This window comes from Rhinopithecus roxellana, chromosome 14 (assembly GCF_007565055.1).
Source record: "Rhinopithecus roxellana isolate Shanxi Qingling chromosome 14, ASM756505v1, whole genome shotgun sequence".
In the NCBI taxonomy this organism is placed as follows: Eukaryota; Metazoa; Chordata; class Mammalia; order Primates; family Cercopithecidae; genus Rhinopithecus; species Rhinopithecus roxellana.
This window is the reverse complement of record NC_044562.1, coordinates 83221267-83243601: the sequence shown is the minus strand read 5'-3', so window position 1 is coordinate 83243601 and position 22335 is coordinate 83221267. Positions and strand designations below refer to the sequence as shown.

General features: G+C 34.8%; 1 protein-coding gene across 1 annotated transcript in view; it reads right to left on the bottom strand.

Annotated features, from left to right (window-relative positions):
* LOC104663918 (sodium channel protein type 3 subunit alpha) overlaps positions 1–22335 on the bottom strand; it is a 117027-nt gene that overhangs the window by 26352 nt on the left and 68340 nt on the right. The window contains exons 16-20 of the mRNA XM_030916853.1: positions 18421–18594; positions 17110–17466; positions 14788–15258; positions 2313–2433; positions 649–803 (exon numbers count right to left, since the gene is read on the bottom strand). Coding sequence (XP_030772713.1) covers positions 649–803; positions 2313–2433; positions 14788–15258; positions 17110–17466; positions 18421–18594 — 1278 coding nt within the window. The remainder of the gene's footprint in view (positions 1–648; positions 804–2312; positions 2434–14787; positions 15259–17109; positions 17467–18420; positions 18595–22335) is intronic.

Sequence of the window (22335 nt, the reverse complement as noted above, 5' to 3'; positions counted from 1 at the left end):
TTTTACATAAACATTGCACATCAGACACAATCTAAAGACTAAAACTAAGTGTGAACATGCTGGCAGGGAAATGTCATGCCTTTAGTGATTTAGAATGTGCTTTCTTTCCTACTTCTCACCCCTAAGTCTCTATCTCAATTACTGCTACAAAGACATGCTTTTAATGAAGTAATATGAACTCAGAAATAACTAGAAGTTCTGTTAATGAGGGACAGAATTGGCCTATTCAAACATTACTTTCTACAATTTCCTGAACTATCTGACTTATTTTGAGAGAATAAGTTGATTATACATGAAAAAAAACCTAAAATACACTTTTAGTCCATAAATCTTAATACAATTATTCGGGAAAACTGGATGGTATTTGACAGGGAAAGTAACGTGGTTACAGAATGTCTCTGCAAATGGTTGTCTCAGTGAGGAAAACATCTGTTAGATAAACACCAGATGAGAAATTCCATCTGGCTGTTTCATGGTGCTGACTTGTTCTGAACTGAATTTTGCATCGTTAAACCTTGGGTGCCAAGCTCTGCAAGACACAGATATGCCTTTTCTTTTGATTCTGAAGCTCAGTGTTTGCATCTGGTAATTTTGGTGAATAAACTGCTTCACCAGAATCTGATTCTTGCCAATATGCATTTCACTTACCAAAGCACCACTACTGAGAAGGATCATGAACACAATGAAAGTCTCAAACCAGTTGTGCTCAACAATGCTGTAGCAGGTTTTCCGAAGATTCCACCAGATCTTTCCTTTGCCTTCTTCTGTACTTACTTGACAGAATGGAAACTTTTTAATACATCCTAAAAATCAAATATAGTTTATTTAAAAATATATTTTCATCTTAAATAGGAAAAAATAAACTTTCTTGTTTCTTCCCCACTCCACTTCCAGGTAATCATTTCATAGGGTAACCATCTCCTTCATTTCCTAGTTATCTTCAGCATCCCTCCTGTATATTGAATTATTCTTAGACTTATATACTCAGCCACCTACTTAGAATTTAAGGAAATATTTTATCTAGATTTGCTTAAGTAACAATGATTTCCTTCTTCACCACCAGTCAGGATTATTTTGCCTCAAGGCCATTGATGAAAATAGTCCAGGTGCAATTCTCAGGTTTGAGGCAAAACTACATGTTCGAGTTGTTTATTCATATTTTGATGTGATCCTGGGTTTTTACTTCTTTTCACGCACAGAAAATCTCGCTGTTTTCCCAGGCATCAGCCACTGTCAATTTTCCGAAGCTAATTTATTTTTCAGCCTCAGTGCTTTTCTTAGTCACACCTATGACTCAGCTCGTCAGTCAGTATTTCCTTTCCCTTTGTCCTCCCCCTCCTAGATTTCACATTATTTCTAACTCCCATCCACTCTTCTGCTGTAAGATTCTGAGCTACTACTCATCAGATTAAGTCCAATCACACTGAATAATAGATATTCATTGATTTGTGTGCAAGACACTGTGCTGCTTTCTGTGAGAACAGCTATTGCTTTCCCTGCCAAACTCCACAGTACAGCTACATCTCAAAACAGCTCTAGCCAGAGCACATTAACTGCATTGGAACTATAAGGGAGGGAATGTAATTACTGTAGCATCTATAAATCAAATCACCATTGCCAAGGAGTTCTAAAGGGATTACAATATCAATGACATGACATTCTAGAATGCCACTTATCGCATAGGGTCAGCTTCCTCACGTTACGGAGAATGAGAAAAAACAAAAAGACCGATCAGATCATTTTAATTGCCCAGGAATAGTCACTGCTGTAAGTATAATCCAGAAATCTAGAGAGATTAACTTTTTACAAGAAAAAAAAAAAAGGAAAATAAAGATAAACATTCCTTCACTATCTCTTTTAAATATTTTTCTTATTTAATTTAATTTATGTATTTATTTCGAGACAGGGTCTTGCTCTGTTGCCCAGGCTGAAGTGCAGTGGCATAATCATGGTTCACTGCAGCCTCGATTCCCTGCAAAAGTTCTGAGATACAGCTGTAGCTGAGGTAGTAGTGACCACAGGCATGTACAACCATGTCCAGCTAATTTATTTTTTCTTTATTATTATTATCAATTATTATTATTATTATTATTATTATTATTTTGTAGAGGCAAAGCCTTACTATGTTTCCCAGGGTGGTCTTAAACTCCTGGGGTCAAGCAATCCTCCTACCTTAGCCTCCCAAAATTTTGGGGTTACAGGCATGAGCCACCACACCTCGTTTCATAAATATATTTTTTTAAAATGAGGCATATTCAGTCTCTGTAAAGAACAAGGAGAGATTGTATTTAATCACATTAGAGCTTGTTTACCTTCAGTAAAACAAGCTTCTGGTTTAAGATCTTCTTCGGGTTCAATTTCAGCTTGTTCACCTTCTCGGGGTAGAGCAACATCAACTGTGCTTCCTTCAGATGAGCTGGTTGCATTTAATTTCTGGAAACAAAATCCCATTTCAAAGATGTGATTTTCCCCTCTTTTATTTAACTAACTGGGAAATACTGTGTCATTTTGTGAAAAAAAAGTAGTGATAGCATTTAACTCTATTAGCGTTACTGACCATTATGTACTAATAATTTAACGTAAATCAAGACATACTATTCAAAATAATATGACTACTGACCTGAATCAGACAAAAAAAGTTTAGACAACATTCAGTGTGGGTGGTCTGGAACGGATGGATTATACTGATTAACTTGTTTTATGATCTGCATTTGTATATGAATGCCATATGAACATAACTTAATACGTTAATATTGAGGCCAAGCCAAGAATAGTTGGATAAAGTGGTATGCTGACATCTAGTAATGATTATATTAACTAAAATACATCAAATCAAATTTTAATTTCCACCTCTTCAGATGGAAATTTTCAGAGGGCAAAGAATATTACCATTACCAGTTGTTTCTAAGTATTGTCCATGTTTCTATAATTTTAGAAAGGAAGAGCAGCACATTAACATGAGTCACAGTCATTATATTTCAACTTTGTGCTCTATTTTTCTCTGGCTTACATAATTTTCTTCTTATTTTACTAGAAGAAAAATGATGGATCTCTCTCTTTTTTTGAACTGCATAACTGAATTCAATACTTGCCAAAGAATTCTAAATGAAATGGAAATTTCTTCATAAATGGAATTGTCCAGAATCTCTATAGCCTTTCATTAGGAGCACATTCTAAATTCAACGTACGATCCAGCTGTGAATATTTCCTTTAACTAAATCATTGTGACATGCCACATGGCTAGAAGAGCCACTGTAATATTACAAGAATAAATAATAAGTACTCTGAGATCACTTGGGAAGACAAGATTGTGCAATGTTTTATGAAAACAGATGCAAAGACATGACATACAGCACAACCTAGATAATGTAAAGTTTTTACGATGAAAGAATAGTGCATGGACATGTTAATGGTTTCAAAGCCCCCATTAACTTTGGTAGCTGAGTGTTAGGGTCACTCTGCCAAAGTCTTCTGAAAGAGTTACTGTGTTATTTTTAAAAATACCATAAACACAGTTCACGTTGGGGAAATTTGGCTCAAAATTCCTGACTTAATGAAGACATAATGGAAAGGTAGTTTAATATTTTACAATGTGAACTAATTAAAGGGTAGTATCCAGATGATACTTTCTGTTGTGTTACTTTAAAGGTGATATTAACCTGACATTAGCCATGTCCAAATATATATATTATGAAAATTACTTCATGTAAAAATACAATTTTTTAGTACAGTACCTCCTAGGCTGGAGTATGGTAAATAGAGAAGCTAGGCCATCACTTCTGGCTGATAGTTATTAGGGTCATGATAGCAGAACCTTTTTTTTTTTTTTTTTTTTTTTTTAACCATTAATTTCCTCTACATTATGGAGAGGTGGGAAAGCCAAGACATCTTCTCCTCTCCTAGGATTTTTCTGCTTCTTATAGCCAGGAGATTTTTATACATTTAAGAAAGACCTAGGAAAATTACTGCTCGGTAGAATTGCAGCAGCTTCTGGTGTAACTAAGAAAATACTGGATAATTGTTTAGTCTCAGCCACTAACTTTTTCTTCCAATTTCACTGGTAGTTTATGGGTTAATTACTCTGGCTTTTGATGAGTGGCAGCAATAATATCCACTTTACAAGTAATAACAATAAGAAACCAATGTATTTGAGGTTAGTTATAGAAAGTTTCATTTTTTTGTCCTCTTGTCTAATCCAAACTTAGTGATTTCTGAGCCTCATCATAGTAAACCTCACCCTCCTCTTATGAAGCCATTTTTTCTTGCATGATTTTCTTCATGCTAAATTTTATAGAGCATTTAATCTATTATACTTGTTTCCTTTGACAAAATATTCTCCTAAATGTATGTACATATTTACATACATCTATGTATATACACACATGTATACCAACTACATACATACACACATATGTATACCAAAAGATCCAGTATATCACCAAGTATAGAACAGACACTGAATAGTTATGTTGGGTTCATGAAGAGTGAATCAATAAACATTTGAATATCCTTTAATGTCACTTTATAGAGAGAATTATAGTCTTTAGATAATTCTATCTCTCCATTTTGATCTATAACTCAAGTCTGGTCTGGAGAGAGTCTATCTAATTATATTAGAAAATGCATTTTCTTATTAAATAGGAATTATTTAATAAAAAATACTATGTTAATAATAAAAAGTAATTATACATGTATACACACACGTACTTTTCCATTTGAAAACTTTAGAAAATATACTCACCCTTCACTTCCCATGTTACCACTGCTAATATAATTGTGAGATGTTTAATTTTTCACATTATCATTCTTCCATGTATTCTGTAGGTGTCTTATGTTTAATACAAATATATACATATTTAAAACAAACCCTTTACAGCACAAGTCCTAATAGCCACTAACCTGAATGACAATAGAATCAATCGTTTACACATATGGACCTCTGGGTGTATTTTTTGTTATTGGGAAGGTCATTAGATTACATATATTTGTGAATGTGGTTAAGTTGTTTGGATATAAATAATCTCTATTCTAATAGCTCTGAAGGTTACGCATTTATACATCTTAAGGTAGAGAGGGACAGTGATCACAGTTCACTTCTCTTCTCCTGGCATTATGAGGCACAACATATCTTTTGACAATGGACAAGGAAAAAATCCTGCCACCATTCTACTATTGATTGTCCAAGGAGTAGAACCCATTTCACGGAGAATTGCTTTACAGTTATTCCAGAGATTTTCTGATTATAAAGATAATCTTTCAGGCTCTGGAAAGTCCCTCAAGGAATGCTCAGAGGGAATCTTGGCAAAGCTTTTGCAAGCTCCCAGGATCCTCATGAACCAAAGCTTAGAAGATGGTAAGTTAGTTTTCATTTCACTAAAAAGTGTTTTATGGGAGGCTTCCTTATCTATGAAGGTTGACATAAAGTCAGCTTTCCCAAGTTGAAGAATCTGACTCAGTCATGATTTAATCTCTCTCTCTCTTTTTTTCCCCCCTCCTTGGGACAGGGTCTCACTCTGTGACCCAGACTGGAGTGCTGTGGCATGATCATGGCTCACTGTACCCTCACCCTCCCAGACTCCATCGATTCTCCCGTCATAGTCTCCCAAGTAGCTGGGGCTATAGGTGCATGCCACCGTGCCTGGCTGATTTTTATTTTTATTTTATTTTATTTTTTTTATTTACTTATTTATTTATTGAGACAGAGTCTCGCTCTGTCACCCAGGCTGGAGTGCAGTGGCGCAATCTCGGCTCACTGCAAGCTCCGCCTCCCGGGTTCAGGACATTCTCCTGCCTCACCCTCCCGAGCAGCTGGGACTACAGGCGCCCGCCACCATGCCGCGCTAATTTTTTGTATTTTTAGTAGAGACGGGGTTTCACTATGTTAGCCAGGATGATCTCGATCTCCTGACTCCGTGATTCGCCTGCCTCGGCCTCCCAAAGTGCTGGGATTACAGGCGTGAGCCGCTGCAGCCGACTGATCTGGCTGATTTTTAATTTTTTTGTAGAGATAGGGTTTTGCCGTATTGCCCAGCCTGGTCTCAAACACCTAGGCTCAAGTGATTCATCCACCTTGGCCTCCCAAAGTACTGAGATTATAGGTATGAGCCACTGCACCTCGCCAATTTAATCTTATTAGTCAGAAATGCTACTACATTATTTTTTAATGCCCTAGGTCACATATTTATCATAGGAAATTACCTATGTTTTAATTCTATGAAGTTATGAAAATATCGCATCAATTATATACAATTTCTGAAGTTATGCATTTACCTATATTTATAAATTAAATTGTGAATCACATTCTTATTAAATTACATCAACTTACCAATTATGATCTACTACCTGATATGCTTTAGTCACTGGATACATAAAGAACTTTACTGCAGTATTTTTAAATCATTAATTTACACCCTGAAAAACTATATAAGCATTTTAAATTGTAAACATTTATAAAATACATATCTATACTATATACATAATTCTATACACTGATGTAATCTAAACAATCTAAACATTTTTCTAATTAAGTTCAACACTTTGGCATTCACATTCTAGTCAAAGGTGGTTTGTGATACATCTTATTATAGTCATAACCAAAATGACCTTCAAATTTATTTAAAAGCATATAACTGATTGAAAAGCAAGTGACCAATAAATATAAAGAATAACTTACTTTCTTTATATTGCCATAGCTGTGATACTACAATGATATAAAAAAGCAAAGAAACCTGAAATTAAATTTACCATATTAAGGAACTCGATGACTATACTAAATAACTAAATTCATACTTGTTCTGATGTAGTTAGAAAAATATAATTGGGAATATAGGCATAATAATAGAAAGCTTCCATATAACACCACATAGTACAAGTTCAAACTTGTTTTCTTGTACTATTTTCTCCCTACTCCTCTAATATTTTATGGCACTTCAAGGTTAAATTCTTCCATCCCTTGTAGAAACGACTGGGTCTACAGAGGGATGATGGCTTATGCTCTACAAATGCACGCTGGAAAGCAGGTTTTAAGATGCAACATTCTCCAGGCCTAATTCAGTCACAGAAAACATGCCTGGCTGTAGCAGAAGCCTGGCGCAATGCTGTGGAAGCCGCACGCTGATCCAAGAACCATGTCCTCAAAGACATGGTACCTGAATATGAAGTTTTCAAGAAGGTTAACTACAAATACCACTCACAGGAATGAATGGGTTATTTCAACATAAGAAACAATAGAGTTAACACCCAAAAAAGGCCATGAGACCGTTCCCCGCTGCTCAATAGCGTGACCTTATATAGAAATTCCCCCATATGACAAATATTGCTCTTGATTTTTATCCAATTAAATAATGAAATTTAACTTTCAGAGATGAAAGAGAATGTTAGCAACTGGCCTACTTCCACTGAAATGCGCTCACATTTCATTTATTTTCAGTCAGCTATCAAATATTTGACTCTCACAAACTGCTGTATGATTCAAGAGGCAAAATAAAAGATTCAGCCATTACAGATTGCCTTTAAAATCTAGCCATTTCTCTAAAAAAGTTGTGGATTTTTGTCTTGCTAGTAGAAGAGGAAAGTTTTGGCCATACACACTATCAGGGCCTTAGTCTGATCTTTTGGATATGCATAACCATATCTGGACTTATGATATTTCACATGAAAAACAGACAGCCACACAGTGAAGCCCTTAGGTTGCTTGTCCTAGGTGGGAAGAACAAGGCCAGTAGCTCCTTTTTTTTTCTTTTTTTTTCTCACGATCTCTTATCGAAAGATTAAAAATATGCACCACCACCATCTGGTTTGCCTGGACATATATTAAATGTACAACATCCCCGGAGCTCCTTTTATTTTTAAAATAGCCTGAATAAGAACATGGTATGTGAAACTGAAAATCATCATGCTGTAGTTGAAGAGTAGGGTAAAAGAGCATCAAAAAGGAAAAATAAAAAGGCCATTTGTTTTCAGAAAGGACACAAAAGTATTCGGCTGAACGAGCCTTATTTTTTTTTTTTTTTTTTTTTCCAGCAGAAGTACACTAAAGCACCAAGACCATCTTTAAAGGTTGAGATGGGTTTAAAATGGCTATTCACACACCCATCTGCTACTCTCAAAGAACTGCCTCACATTCAATTTCACAAAGAGCATTTGGAAGACACTGGCCATGTAACAGAGAAACTGAAAGCTAGAGTCATTATTCCATTGCTTTCCAAATTCCAAAAACAGCACAAAGCCTTTTCCAGAAGGGCATGTGCTCCGGACCTTAGTCAAACATCTACTTTCAAAGTTTCCATAAAGACTCTGAAAAGGAGGGAATCCTGTTACAAACACGGTGTAAATAATAATATGCCAGTATTATTTAATTCTTTTCTGCTTGTGAAAAAAAAAAAAGAAAAAGAAATCAGATTTTCTTCAATGACTCATAATGTTGTTTTATTCTAAATCTAAAAATTTGGTGCTGAATAAAAAATTGCATAAATCACCATGGACTGTATCTTTGTTACTATTTTCCATAGATAATTTTATGTCATTTTTTTTTTTTTTTTTTTTTTGCATTCTGCAACTAATTCTCAGTTATCCCTAGGGAAAATCAGAGTATGTATAAATTAAACCTACAGACAACCCCAAACTAATTAGATATTCCTTGTCACCAGAAGCCCTGAAAACTGCCCAATATTTGCAAACTCTTTACTTTTGCTTCAAAATTTCACTCCCAGAACCCGCACTCTGGCTGAGATTGCAGTAAGCAATGGAGAAAGTTGAGTCAATAGAATAAAATGAAAGCTCATTAAGCCACAAATCTACAATGATCTTGGGAAATGCCCTTTACCCCTCACAAAACTAAAATTAGTAATTAAAAACTGAAAATAGTAAATTTTCCAAGTCTCTTTTTTGCCTGGTCGGTTTTGGGTAGAACATTTAGGGAGAAATTAACATAGATCATGGAAATTTCAAATAAAAAATGGGTACACTAGGCCAATTACTTAATGATCAAAATGTAATGAATTTTCATCCCATATATCATGATGCTTTCTTTTTTAAGTAACTTTACAATGATCACTATGGTTTTGCAGACATAACTGTTCTTAACCTACATGAAAATCCAAGATATGTGTTGCCCAAATGCATACAGACTATGGCCCTTCATCTCCAAACCTCAGGATCACCCATCACCCTATTCTTTCTTTTTCTTTTTTCTTTCTTTCTTTTTTTCTTTTTCTTTTTACAGAACCTTTCCCCAAAACATGAAAGCAGACATTTTCATCTGGAGCACATGAATTGGATAGGTTGAAAATTATATTCATAGATCTGAATATAATGATCTGAAAATGGCAGTACTATCAGAAAAAAAAAAAACCCCTGTGAGGCTTATTTTGGTAATACAATTTACTTATAAAGGCTGAATCAACAACAAAAAGTTGTGGTCTTATTTTAATGAAATAAAAGCAGAGAAACAAAAAAATGCATGCCCTCCTACATCCCTGACTATATTGAACCATAAACATTCCTATCATGTTTTAAAATAGATATTATAGATCCTATAGAGCATGCAATTGATTTTAAAAGGCTAAAGACTAAATTAGAAAACTCATTAGCAGAATTAAATATGATGTTGGGATTGCCCATCTCGCCTGACCATGCTGTGATGTGTCACACGATTCAGCAGAGAGCAGCTGGGCAAGTCTAGCACTTCCTTGCCATGGCAGGGGAAGGAACATAGCTGAGTAGCATGCAGGCCAGTCAAAATTCATTTAGAACGTGATTACACATGTACAACTTGCTTGGGTAACCTGGGTAAAAGTGATGGCACGAGCCTCTGGCTGGTTAAAAAACACCAGAGCTGCATTCTTGATGGCTCCAGCTTGATTTTACTCCTGTGAGAAGTAAGAATGGTAAGCGGTGAAGGTCACAGTATGATATTGCTAGATTGTGTTTGGAATTCAACTTCAAATATGATTGTTAAAAGCATTTATTCTGTATCTTTCACTTAGGAAGACAAACCAATAATCTTTTAAGAATTAAATTGTAAAAATTCATAGTTATATAAATATTTCAAGAAATCGTGATTATGAGAACTTAAAAAATATAAAAACAAAGAAATTCTACATTAGAGCTTCTCAAAAAGATTCTTATAATTCCAAGTTTTTGCAATATTAAAAAAAATCACTATTTTGAAATCCATGCCTTCAATTTCCTGACCTTTTTTCATGCAAAAGTTTGTATTTGCTCCCATACCAGCCTATTTATGTTAGTGGTATTCATATATACAGATATATATACACACATATATAACAGCAATTCCTATGTTTATCTCTAAAATCTTCTAGGGATCATTTCTCTTTAGCTGCACTAGTCAGGTATCCTTTATCAGGAAAATGAACAGAAGAAATACAATAACTAGAGTTTTTAAATACCATCTAAATTAATGATTAATTTACTGTCTCCTCTTCAAGTAGACATTTCATGAAATTTTTTCAGTGAAAAATGTATAACTCTGGTGGGTTTAACTTATATGAGCGCTCCCTTTATTAGCAAAGAGGAAGAATATTCTGTGCTCTGCAAAGTAAAGTTCAATATTCTCTTGCTACTTGTGTCAAAAACCTAAGAAACATGAACCAAAATGTCACTTTATGGATATGTTATTTTAAATGTGTTCATGTGTGTGTGATACCTATTAAAAAGGAATGACCCAGCCAATGTAAGTGTGCACCTGAAGTGTGCTAGCAGCTTTTGGAAATTTCAAATAAAAAATGCACTTTGCTAGAATTCATCTAATCTGCTCTATAATATTAGAACATGCTGGTATTGGCTTTTTATTTTAAAAGCTGTCTGCTTTTTATCTTGTGTGTGAGCATGTATGAGAGTTGCCCTGTTACTTTTTTGGTAAGTATTGATTTGACTAAATCATTCACATAAAATTTATTGTCGAATGAATTTAATATTACTGTGCAAGATAATTTGAAATTTTATTCTAGCTTTATAAAAATACATACTTTTATATTTATTTAATGATTTTCCCACTAACATATTTATATATTTAAAATAATTTATTTACATTTTGTAATTGAATTCTACGTATTCAAAATTTAGCTTGGAAGAGGATAAAGTAGTTATTACAATCACCCTAGAAAACATTTTTGTTCAGGTAAGAAATGTTTTCCAGGATTACATAACAAGGGAGAGATTTATATCTTGTTATTCTAAATTTATGATGTTTAAACCATTAGAAAGACATGATAATGAGCATTCATTTGAAATACCTATGGTCATTATGAAATTTTTAAAGTAGTTTGGAAACCAACTGTTCGGTAGGAGGAAATTAAGATATTTACTTTCCATAAATCTGATGTCAAAAAATTCTGTGGTATGAATCTAGAAAAAGTTTTTCTGCCTTTTAGCTTTTCTGCCTCTTTTTGACCCCAAGTTTTTACGCTACTTTGCCTCTAGTTTTCTCTTTTTTCTTTCACTTTATAATTACTTATTTGATGAGCTCCTTCATTTTCAGGTAATTATAAAATCTGCATTATCAAACATTTTACCTTATTTTTAAACCCTGACCTCTGACTTAGACTCTGTTTCCCAACACTGATGCTTCTAATTCAGTATATCCCAATTGAACTCCTTTTCCAACATAAACCGGGTAGCCCTTTTTAAAGGCCACTTCAGAAAGTGGCATTGCTGTTTTTCCATTTTCCCAGATTCTTTAGTAGGTTTCTCAAGTTGCCAATGAGTCTCAATTCTCATTACTTATTACCCTAGCTGAGAATTTTATCACTTCATTGCTATCGAATGATTATCACCATATTCCCCCAGATAATCTTTCTTATCTTTCACTCTAAACTGTTTTACTCTTTGATGTCAAATTAATGTTCTTAAAACAGCACTTTCCTATTGCCTTCCCCTGCTTCAGAACAGAAAATAGCTCCCTATTAACTCCAAACTCTGTGGCTTACTTTACAACTTTATAATCTGAAACTACCTCACACATTCAAACATATTTTCCACTATATATTCAACCAACACTTACCTCCGTAGATTATCACTGCATGATAATCTGCAATGATAACCCAAACTCTCTTTAATACCAAGCTCCTGTCAGCTCCAGCTTTCCTTTAGTAAAGCTTCAGCATTTTGCTTTCTGTTAATCTATATTTGACCCAAACTTTGAGGCTTATTTCAATTTTATCTCTTCCATTTAGCAATGACTCTTGCTGTCCTCAATATCTATAGCCTTATATGCAACCTGACAGGATTAAACTTTTTAATAGGTCTTTAATGATTTCATGAGTTCATGTTAGCTTACTCAAATATGTTGAGATTTCCTTGAAGGAGAGTTTTGTTATAGAGCTCTCCTTCACCCCCAGCATCCAGCAGATTGCTGAATTCACAAAAAGTGCTAAGTTCTTGTTAATTGACTGGTATTGCTTCTTACATAAATTCATACAAGTGATCGGAAATAAAATTAGAGCTGAATTCTTAGTTTATCAGAATAAGCAACATAAATTAGAATTGAACTCACTAAGCAGACTTAAAATGGAATTCAGAGAAAAAAATCACTACCTAATTTTGTGGGTATTTTACCTTTTTCAAAATATTTTCCAATTTATTATCATACTATCTTTCAGCAACTCTAAAATACCTGAAAAAACTCAGGAAGCTATGAGTTGTAAGATTGTCAGCTACCTATTATAAGGATTTCAGATCAAATTTTGTTGATACGCTTATTTTAAAAAAGAGTTCCAAAATATGCTCACAAAATCAGACATTGTTGGTTTGGTTCCCACTGTGTCAACATTATACCCTCAAGCTAAAACGTGTCTTTGATAACTCCATCTGTACTAGACTTACTTTGTATTCATATATTAAATGTCTATAAATAAATAATAGTAAAGAATTTTAATCCTCTTTTCCACAACACAGAATTGAAGAATTCATACCATTACGAAGGTGACTAGAAACTTAAAATAAGAAACATGCAGGAGGAATGATAGTATCCTACGTCATTCCTCTTTACTAGAGAGGCGAGGAGGAGGGAGGAGGGATGGGAGGGAGGGGGAGGGAGGGAGGGCGGGAGGGAGGGATGGAGGGATGGAGGAGGAGGGAGGGAGGGGTGGAGGGGGAAGGAGGGAAAAGGAAGGAAGGAAGGAAGGAAGAGGGAGGGGGAGGAGGGAGGGGAGGGAGGAGGGGGAGAGGAGGGAGGGGAGGGAGGGAGGGAGTGAGGGAGGGAGGGAGGGAGGGTAGGGAGGAGGGTAGGGAGGAGGAGAAGAGTAAATGCAAGGAAGAAGGAGGAGGAAGGCAGGAGGGGGACGAAGGAAGGGAAGAAGGAGGGAGGGAGGGGAGGGAGGGAGGGAGGGAGGGAGGGAGGGAGGGAGGAGGGGTGAGGGAGGAGGGAGGAGAAGGAAGGAAGGACAGGGAAGGAAGGGAGGAGGGATGGAGGGAGGGAGGGAGGGATGGAGGGAGGGAGGGAGGGGAAGGGAGGGAGGGGGAGGGAGTGAGGGAGGGAGGGGGGAGGGCGGGAGGGATGGATGGAGGGCGCCGAACTCACGACACGACCCGACGCGCAATGCGGGATGGGAGGTGATGGAGGGCGGGAGGGGAGGGATGTAGGGAGGGGGGAGGGCGTTCTTTTCTTTCTTTCTTTCTTTCTTTCTTTCTTTCTTTCTTTCTTTCTTTCTGTTTCTTTCTTTCTGTTTCCTTTCCTTTCTTTCCCTCTTCTTTCTCCTTCCTTCCTTCCTTCTTTCCTCCCTCCCTCCTCTCCTTCCTTCCTTCCTTCTTTCCTTCCTTCCTTCCTTCCTTCCTTCTTTCATTCCTTCCTCCCTTCCTTCTTTTTTCTCTTTCCTAGTAATACAACAGTAAGAGCAGGTTAATTAATCTACAAAATAACTATAGCCCTCAGGTGAAGCTTTTTAAAGTAGTTCTTAATATTTTCAAGTTACTCTGGAAGACTATAGATTTGCTCATCCTTGACTGGGCAAAATATAATCAGTCCTACTTGCACTTTCCTAATGTGTATAACACTTTCATAAATGAAACACTATCATAGTGAGTAAGACTTTCAGAGGCTAACAAAAGTACATAAATTTTCATATAAAAATAAGCAAAACCTAATATAGAGAGTAAGGAGATCAAGAAAATAAGTTCATTTATTTTTTAAAGAACATAATGTAGTTGAGAGTGTAATGTATTAAATAACATCTCTTTTTTGGAAGGCTACTTTTTTTTTTTTTTTGAGATAGGGTCTTACTTTGTCACTCAGGGTTGAGTAGGGTAATGTGATCATGGCTCTCTGCAGCCTCTACTTTCTGGGCTCAAGCAATCCTCCCACCTCAGCCTCCTTTGTAGCTGGGACTACAGGCATGTGCCACCATGCCCATTGAATTTTCATATTTTTTTGTAGAGAGGAGATTTCACCATCTTGTCCAGGCTGGTCTTGAACTCCTGGACTCAAATGATCAGCCTTGTTGGCCTCCCAAAGTCCTCCCAAAGTCATCACAGGCATGAGCCACCATGCCCAGCCTAAAGGCCACATTTTTAAACCACATTTTCAAACGATCAAGAAAATGAATATACTAAATACTCAGAATGGTTTAATTTCTTGTGAAAAGTTGGAATATTTAGAAGTGTATTTCCCCATAAAGAGTATCTTGTGATTTTCCAACATCACTATATATATATATATATGACTTTCAGTATTACTTTTTAATAATGCATATAAGTACAATGAAAATAGTAAATAACTGTAGTACATGGCTATCATAGGAAATGCAACAAAAAATTTAAAAGCATTCTTACCTCTTTGCTTTCTTCTAGTTCTGACTCACTGCTGAACTCTTCAGTATTTAAGTTTTCAAAGTCAGACTCTCCAACAGCAATTGGCACTGTTACAGTGAGGCTGGGGTTGTTTATGAATGACATATAATCATTTTCATCGATTACGTATTTTTCAACACTGCTTCCGGTACCTACACCACTGGTGGTTCCATTCCCATCTCTAAGATAATTAAGCTCTTTGCTTATTTCAATTCCAGTATTATTGGACATGCAGCTGTCTATCTTATTGCCTTCATGGATTTCTATAACTTTTGGTTTTCTAAAAAAGGCTTTTCGGAAACACTCCCGTATCTTATTTTTCACATAATCGATTCCCTTTTGCATTCTTCCTACTGCAATCTGCAGATTATTCATTTCATTGTCATCATCAGTAGCAGCAAGGTTGTCTGAGCTAAATGAACTCAACAATAAGGCCAGAAAGAGGTTCAGAACCTAAAAGAAAAAAAGAAAAAAATCTGTTTTAATATTGAAATATGCATTTAAATAACAGCCTAAAAAGGGAACTCAGATCTTTGCTAAAATTATTTCAGCAAACGTTTATTGAATGCTTACTATATTTCAGATGCCATATCTAAGTCACACACTCTTTAAAGGACCTGATATCCTGCTCTAAGGGCAAAACGATAAAACAAGCACCTCTTCTTTTTTCCTATTGGGAGGGACAATAGGAGAGCAGAGCTTCTAAGATTTTAAATGGTATCTACTCAGGTTTGCCAGCGAAAAGACAAAATCTCGCCCTCAAGGTTTTTGCCAATGAGAGAGAGAGAAAAAAAGATACTTTCATCTTAATCATTTTATCTTACTTCATCTTACCATTTTTTTTTCTAGGGAATTTCTAGCTTCATGTATATAAAGAATGAACTCATTTATTTAATACCCTGATGATATGTACCAAATGATGCACTTGAAATACAAATTCCTTTGGCCCAATGGCCACAAACTTTTATAACAGCAGAAATTTCTAAGTGCAAATTATATACGATTTAACATGTTTCCCATCAAATACACTTTGAAATTTATGTGTTCAAATAGCTCAACAGATGGAGAGAAATCTAAAAGTATACCAGGGTTTAGGCTAAACTCATAAGTTACTTTTCTTTTTCTTTCTTTGTGTGTGTGTGCGTGTGTGTGTGTGTGTGTGTGTGTGTGTGTGTGTGTGTGTAGAAAGTATGAGGCAATTTTAACTCTCAGAATGTCATAGGATACATGACAAAGCTACCCAGCCAACTGGTAAGTTATGGTTAATGCAGGAATAATTCATTATTTCTGATGTAAAAGAAAATTTATAACAATATTTTTAGCCTGAAATGGAGTTAGTTACTGAGTTTCAGAATATGTTACACTATAGGAAGACATGCAAGGCAAAAGCCCCAGTTTGTTTCCCTATTTCTGTATCAGATTTTTTTCAGAATCTAGAGCTCCCTAATTTACTATTCTGGAGAAAAAATTGCATGTTTGTAGGTATCCCAGTAGCATTCTTTTGAACAAGTTTATCTGAAATGGATCCCTCAAAGGAAAGGCCCAATGTGATGGCATAAAGAAATGCTTTGCCCACACATGATTGAGAAATTTAAGCATTAAACATCTAACTATATAAACTATGTTTTTATATTAGTGATTTTAAGTCACAGTTAAAAGTAAGCCCTTTGAGTCTGGACAATGTCCATACATATGAATAAGTTAAACTGTAATAATTGGTTTTCCTTCAGTAATGCAAATTCAGGGAAGAAAACATTTTCTCCTCCTCCAAGTTACTTGGATAATTACAATGCATAGCTAAAATATAATGGTCTACTTCACTGAAATGTGTCTTCAAAATTTGGTAGTATATGACCTATATCTCTGAGTAAGCCAACTACATGAACTATGAACATGCAAAGAGCAATTTGATTGTAGAATAGATAGTTGTCTTTTTAGATTTAGTAGAGGTCATTTTCTTATCAAAACAATATTAGGACACAATTCGTCTTAGTGACAAAAATTTACTTTCTTAGAAGAAGAAAGGAAAATCTAATATTTATGCCCCTCAGGCATTCATAAATACCCCTGATTTAATCTTTACATCAAAGATATGATTTCAGTTTTGTTATTCCAATGTCATAAAAAATGGGAAACCAGAGTCCAGGAGAAGTTAAATAACTTGCTCATTCTCAGAGTACTAATAGGGGGCTTTTAGTCTAGGCCACTTACTATAAACCAGAGATATGTTTACCACATCTGGCCACCTTCCCAGCTACTGTCTGCTCTTGTTCTAATTTATGAGCATTTGTAATACATACGTACCACAAGGTTTCCAATGACCATGACCAACATGAAAACAATAAGGCACATGGTTTGGCCAGCAACCTCCATACAGTCCCACATGGTCTCTATCCACTCTCCACACAGCACGCGGAACACAATCAGGAAGGAGTGGAAGAAGTCGTTCATGTGCCACCGTGGGAGCGTACAGTCATCATTGATCTTGCAGACACATTCTTTGTAGCTCTTACCAAAGAGCTGCATGCCGACCACAGCAAAAATGAAGACGATGATGGCCAATACCAAGGTGAGGTTTCCTAGAGCCCCCACAGAATTGCCAATGATCTTAATTAGCATATTTAGTGTGGGCCAGGATTTTGCCAACTTGAAAACTCTAAGCTGTAATCAAGTGAAAAGATGCTCTTAGTAGTAATCATAATATAATTTTATACATTATTTTATTAGTATGTGGTATCATAGAACCACATGTGGTAGATGTAAAAACTCAAGCTATGCTGAACTAATTCAATTTCAAATCCAGAAAAAATAGTGTTAACAATATTAGAATTGTAAATCAGGTCACAATATCATTTAAGGGCAAAAATAAAAATAATAAAACATTTCAGAAATAATAAATAAAACATTTCTGATTCTTCAAAAGATATGCCCATGTAAACAAGTTGGTATTTTGATTAGAGACATTTTTAAATTAGCAAACTAATGTTATCTTCAGGTTCTATTTTAGAGAGTAAAAAGAAATATTAAAAGTATAAATAATATATTTTTATGGGCCAATATAAAATAAAAGTAAAATAAACTAAATAATATGATACAAATGTACAGAAAAAATTTGAAGAAATACACATTTTGCTTAATTTTCAATAAAAATTGTATATATTTCTCAATAAAATTGTGCTATAATTTAAAAAGTTTGTTATACAATTATTTAAGATATTAATAACATCAAATATTTCCCCACATGTTGCTTTAAAACAGTCCCCATTCCTAGAAGTAGGGTTAACAAAAAGCTAAAATTAATTGGGACCTAAAATTCTTATTTGCATGTCTTTACAGACTGTAAGGCCAAAAAAACTTCATAAACTTAAAACACAGTTTTAGAAAGTACATGTAGGTTTTCAAATGTGCCCTACATACCTAATCATTATAAAGTATTTCAAACGCTTTCATCAATCTTAGAAACTGTTTATACTTAAAGAGGATGTTTATGTGTTTTTTAGAATGTCATATATTGATGTAAAATTAAAATTAAAATTAATAATGATATAAATATACAATGATTCAGTTTTAAAATAAATGTGCCAATGAGCGACAGGAATATATATATATAGATACCAGTCTGAATGATCGCAGTACAGACAATCCCTCCACATTTGATAGACCAAGCTCCATTAAACTCAGGCTGACAATAATTCCATCAAAGATATTCCAGCCCTCTTGGAAATAGTAATAAGGATCCATGGCAATGATCTTGAGAACCATTTCTGCTGTGAAAATCCCAGTGAAGACCTAAAAATAGAGATCAGCACTACTTCAAGAGCACTGAAAAATACTGATGCTACGTGAATTTATAAAGAAGAACATTAATAGGAATAAAAATATCTAAAATTTAAAGTGAGAAAATGTGACAAATCAACTCAAGTCTAGCTTTTTTGTTTGTTTGTTTTCATTTTCATTTTTATTTACTTATTTTTGAGACATTGTCTCCCTCTGTTGCCCAGGTTGGAGTACAGTGGCACGATCTCGGCTCACTGCAACCTCCGCCTCCCAGGTTCAAGTGATTCTTCTGCCTCAGCCTCCCAAGTAGCTGGGATTACAGGCGTGGGCCACCATGCCCAGCTAATTTTTGTAATTTCAGTAGAGACAGGGTTTCACATCATGTTGGCCAGGCCAGTCTCGAACTCCTGACCTCAAGTGATCTGCCCGTCTCAGCCTCCCAAAGTACTGGGATTACAGGCATGAGCCACCACACCTAGCCATGTCTAGCATTTTTTTTTTTTTTTTCCTCTAGGAGAGTATTTTGTTAAGCAGAGTGATATTATTTAATGAATCTGCTGGATTTCCAAGAAAAACACTAATTTTAAAACATTTTTGGTCTACATTTTAAATCTGGTATTGAATAATAGCTCCTGAATTATTGCCCTTGTTGGTACACTACATTTCTAACACAATCACAACCAAATTCATTTCTGGGTAGTATTGCATCAGGAACAAATCCACATATTATTGAAAGTTATTAAAAATTGATTTCATAAAAACCATATTTTGTTTTTGATTTTGTGTTTTTTAAGGGATACCATCTTATTTCTATAATTTTATAAACATTCCTGAAACAAGAGTAAGTTTGCCGTTAATGGTTTATAATAACGATCTCTGGATGCATGCCTCAGAATTAAGGTTAATGGATTAGTAGAGTAACAAACTGCAGATTTAATTGAAACCAGCAGGAGAAAATACTCAGTATGCATATACATGTAAATAAGATTAATAAATCACTTGAGTGGCTAGATAAATGTGTATTTGACAATAGAAAGAAAAACAATGAAACAAACACAGCATTTATTTTTTAACTCAAAATGATAGGCTGAGAGACACAGGACATGAAGAATTGTGAAATCACTCTTGCAGAAAATCTTTTAAAGCAATTCTCTTATTTCACTATAGTTAAAAATTGCGATTTATGACTGTAAAGTCAAGCTTAGCATTTACCAAGATAAATCAGCCTTTATCTTGAAGGAATTCTGTCAAAATAACAGTATAACAATTATTTAGTTTCCTAAAACATCGTATTACTTAAAAGAAATATTGATCCACCCTTACAAATGTATAAATTCAGCTAACACTTCATTGTTTCCAATCACAGATGAAAAATACCCATCACAGAAAAAAAAAAAAAAAACAGCCTGACGGTAGTCATCCATTCACTCAAATAGAAATTAAATGTATTTTAAGCAAGCCTAGTACATGAAAATCCAGGTATATGGTGAAATGCCCATTGAAAAATGTATTTTTCATTTTATAGAATAACACATGAAAGATTCTTTTTTTCAAATGGTGATTTTGCCTGGTAAATACAAAGTAAGTTCTAACTATACAAATTTTATTTCTTGTATAAAACTTTTAGAAGCAGTTATTATTTGAAATAGGCACTCTGATGATAGAAATATATTATTTAAAGTGAACTAGAACCATCCAGGTAAATAATCTACAAACATCTCTTTCTATAGAAAATCATAAGGTGGTATTTTCAGCTCTTCTAAAATGACTAGATCTCATGCCTTTAAAAACATATACCCTAAATTTACGCTTATCTAAAAATGTAATCCCACCATGAAACTTTTCATTAAAAATAATATTTTTATTACAACTAGTAATCCAAAACGACAACTATATCTCTGTAAATGTTTTCAGTTAAGGCCCTAAAAATCAATGGGATTATTTTTGGTCCATTTTAATCTAGTTTCAGCATTGTCAGGTAGGTTGGAAATGTTTGTTATGATGAAGATGTTGTCTAACCTACTACGATTGATAGATTATTTTTTGCTTATTGAATCCCTATGATGGTTGCAAGCATTTTATAATGATTAAAAAACAAACAAAAAAAATTCCACAAAAATACAGAGCACCTTAGCAAAACTTAATTGAGATTCAAGGTCTCTTGATATTCAAATTTGATTAATCTCATCAACAAGGAAGCGATGTAATTTTTATGTACTGCAGAAACAATACAAAATGGGGTATGTTGATCTAAGTTAAGATGGAAAATTCCACAATTCAATGTCCTCATGTATAATATAAGGCAGTATGCAATAATTTGAGCAGTAATAAACTTGTCCATAGATATTCTAAATTTATGTTAATGAGCAAATTATAAGCTCTCCACAAAACATGCTGTGTAATCATCTATGATCTATAATATAGTCTTAAGTCAGCTAAGCACCCATGATAGAAATTCTTTCTTTCTCTCTCACATGCTCTCTCTCTGCCTATACATTAAATATATGTATTACTTTCATATGTATAAATATTTATGATAAAGGTTGTTATGGGTAGGAAATAAGATATTCTATGAACAAATGCTTTGTAAATTATGCAATGCATTATTGATATGTTAATCATTATAGTAAAGAGGTATCAACCAATAGAGTCAGTCACTTTACATATTCTCCTATTGTTATAGTTAGAAACAAATAACTCAGGTCTGTTCCCTGTAATTTATGCTCTCTATCTTGACAAGTTTTGCTTTCCCAACACTACACTGAACTTATAGACAGTTCTATCACCAACAATCTACCAGGGATCAGTCTCCTATTCCACTTTCCCACCTCATTATTTCAGTTACTACCCATCAAGTAATAGAATTGTAGAACTGGAACATACATAAAAAGTCATTTAGTCCAACACACTCATTGTTTATATGTGTGTTGAGAAAATAGACTCAAGGATTTAATTGACTTTTCAAAACCACACAGATATTTACCATGACCACTTTGACTAGGACCTAGATTTGATGCTTTTGTCTTGTGCTTTTTCATTCTATCATCTTATAATCCAGCCTCTCTTATCCTGTGTTTCCATACTCAACTGCTCCAACATTGGAATTCTATATTTACGGTTTCACTCTGGCAAGTTTCCAAAATCTTCCTTCACCTGTTAAACTTCCCTAACTGTCCAATATCCTGGGAAAAATACAAGAACTACACCAGAAATATTTTCCATTATTATTTCAAAGAAAGGTCTGAAAGGGTAATAGCATATATATGAGGAAGGAAACTGTTTATTGAGCACATGCTAGATGCCAGGCACAGTCTAGGTGCTTTCACATTACCTCATGTGACCTTCACAACAACTCCGCACGAAGGGTATTACTACACTCATTTCAATAGTAGAAAACAAAGACTCAGATTGTTTATCAGACTTGTCCAGAGGCCATATCACTAGTAAGCACTGGCAACTAAGGTCAAACTCAATTCCACTCCACTACAAAGCCTGTGTTCTTTTGCAAAATCATGCTACCTGTAGCAGCCTTTTTGGCTAGGTATCAACCAGTGGGTTATTCATTGAGTGACTCCCATGTAAACACTGAGAGAGGCAACAGAAAAATGGGACATGGCCTTTGCCAAAGATGAAGAAAATCTTGAGAATATGTGAGTGTTCTACTGAGTCAAATAATGCAGAGAATTTGAGGTCACTTATTAGGGCACACATTTATCCAGTTGTCCACCAGCACTTCCTTTCCCCCTTCTGTTG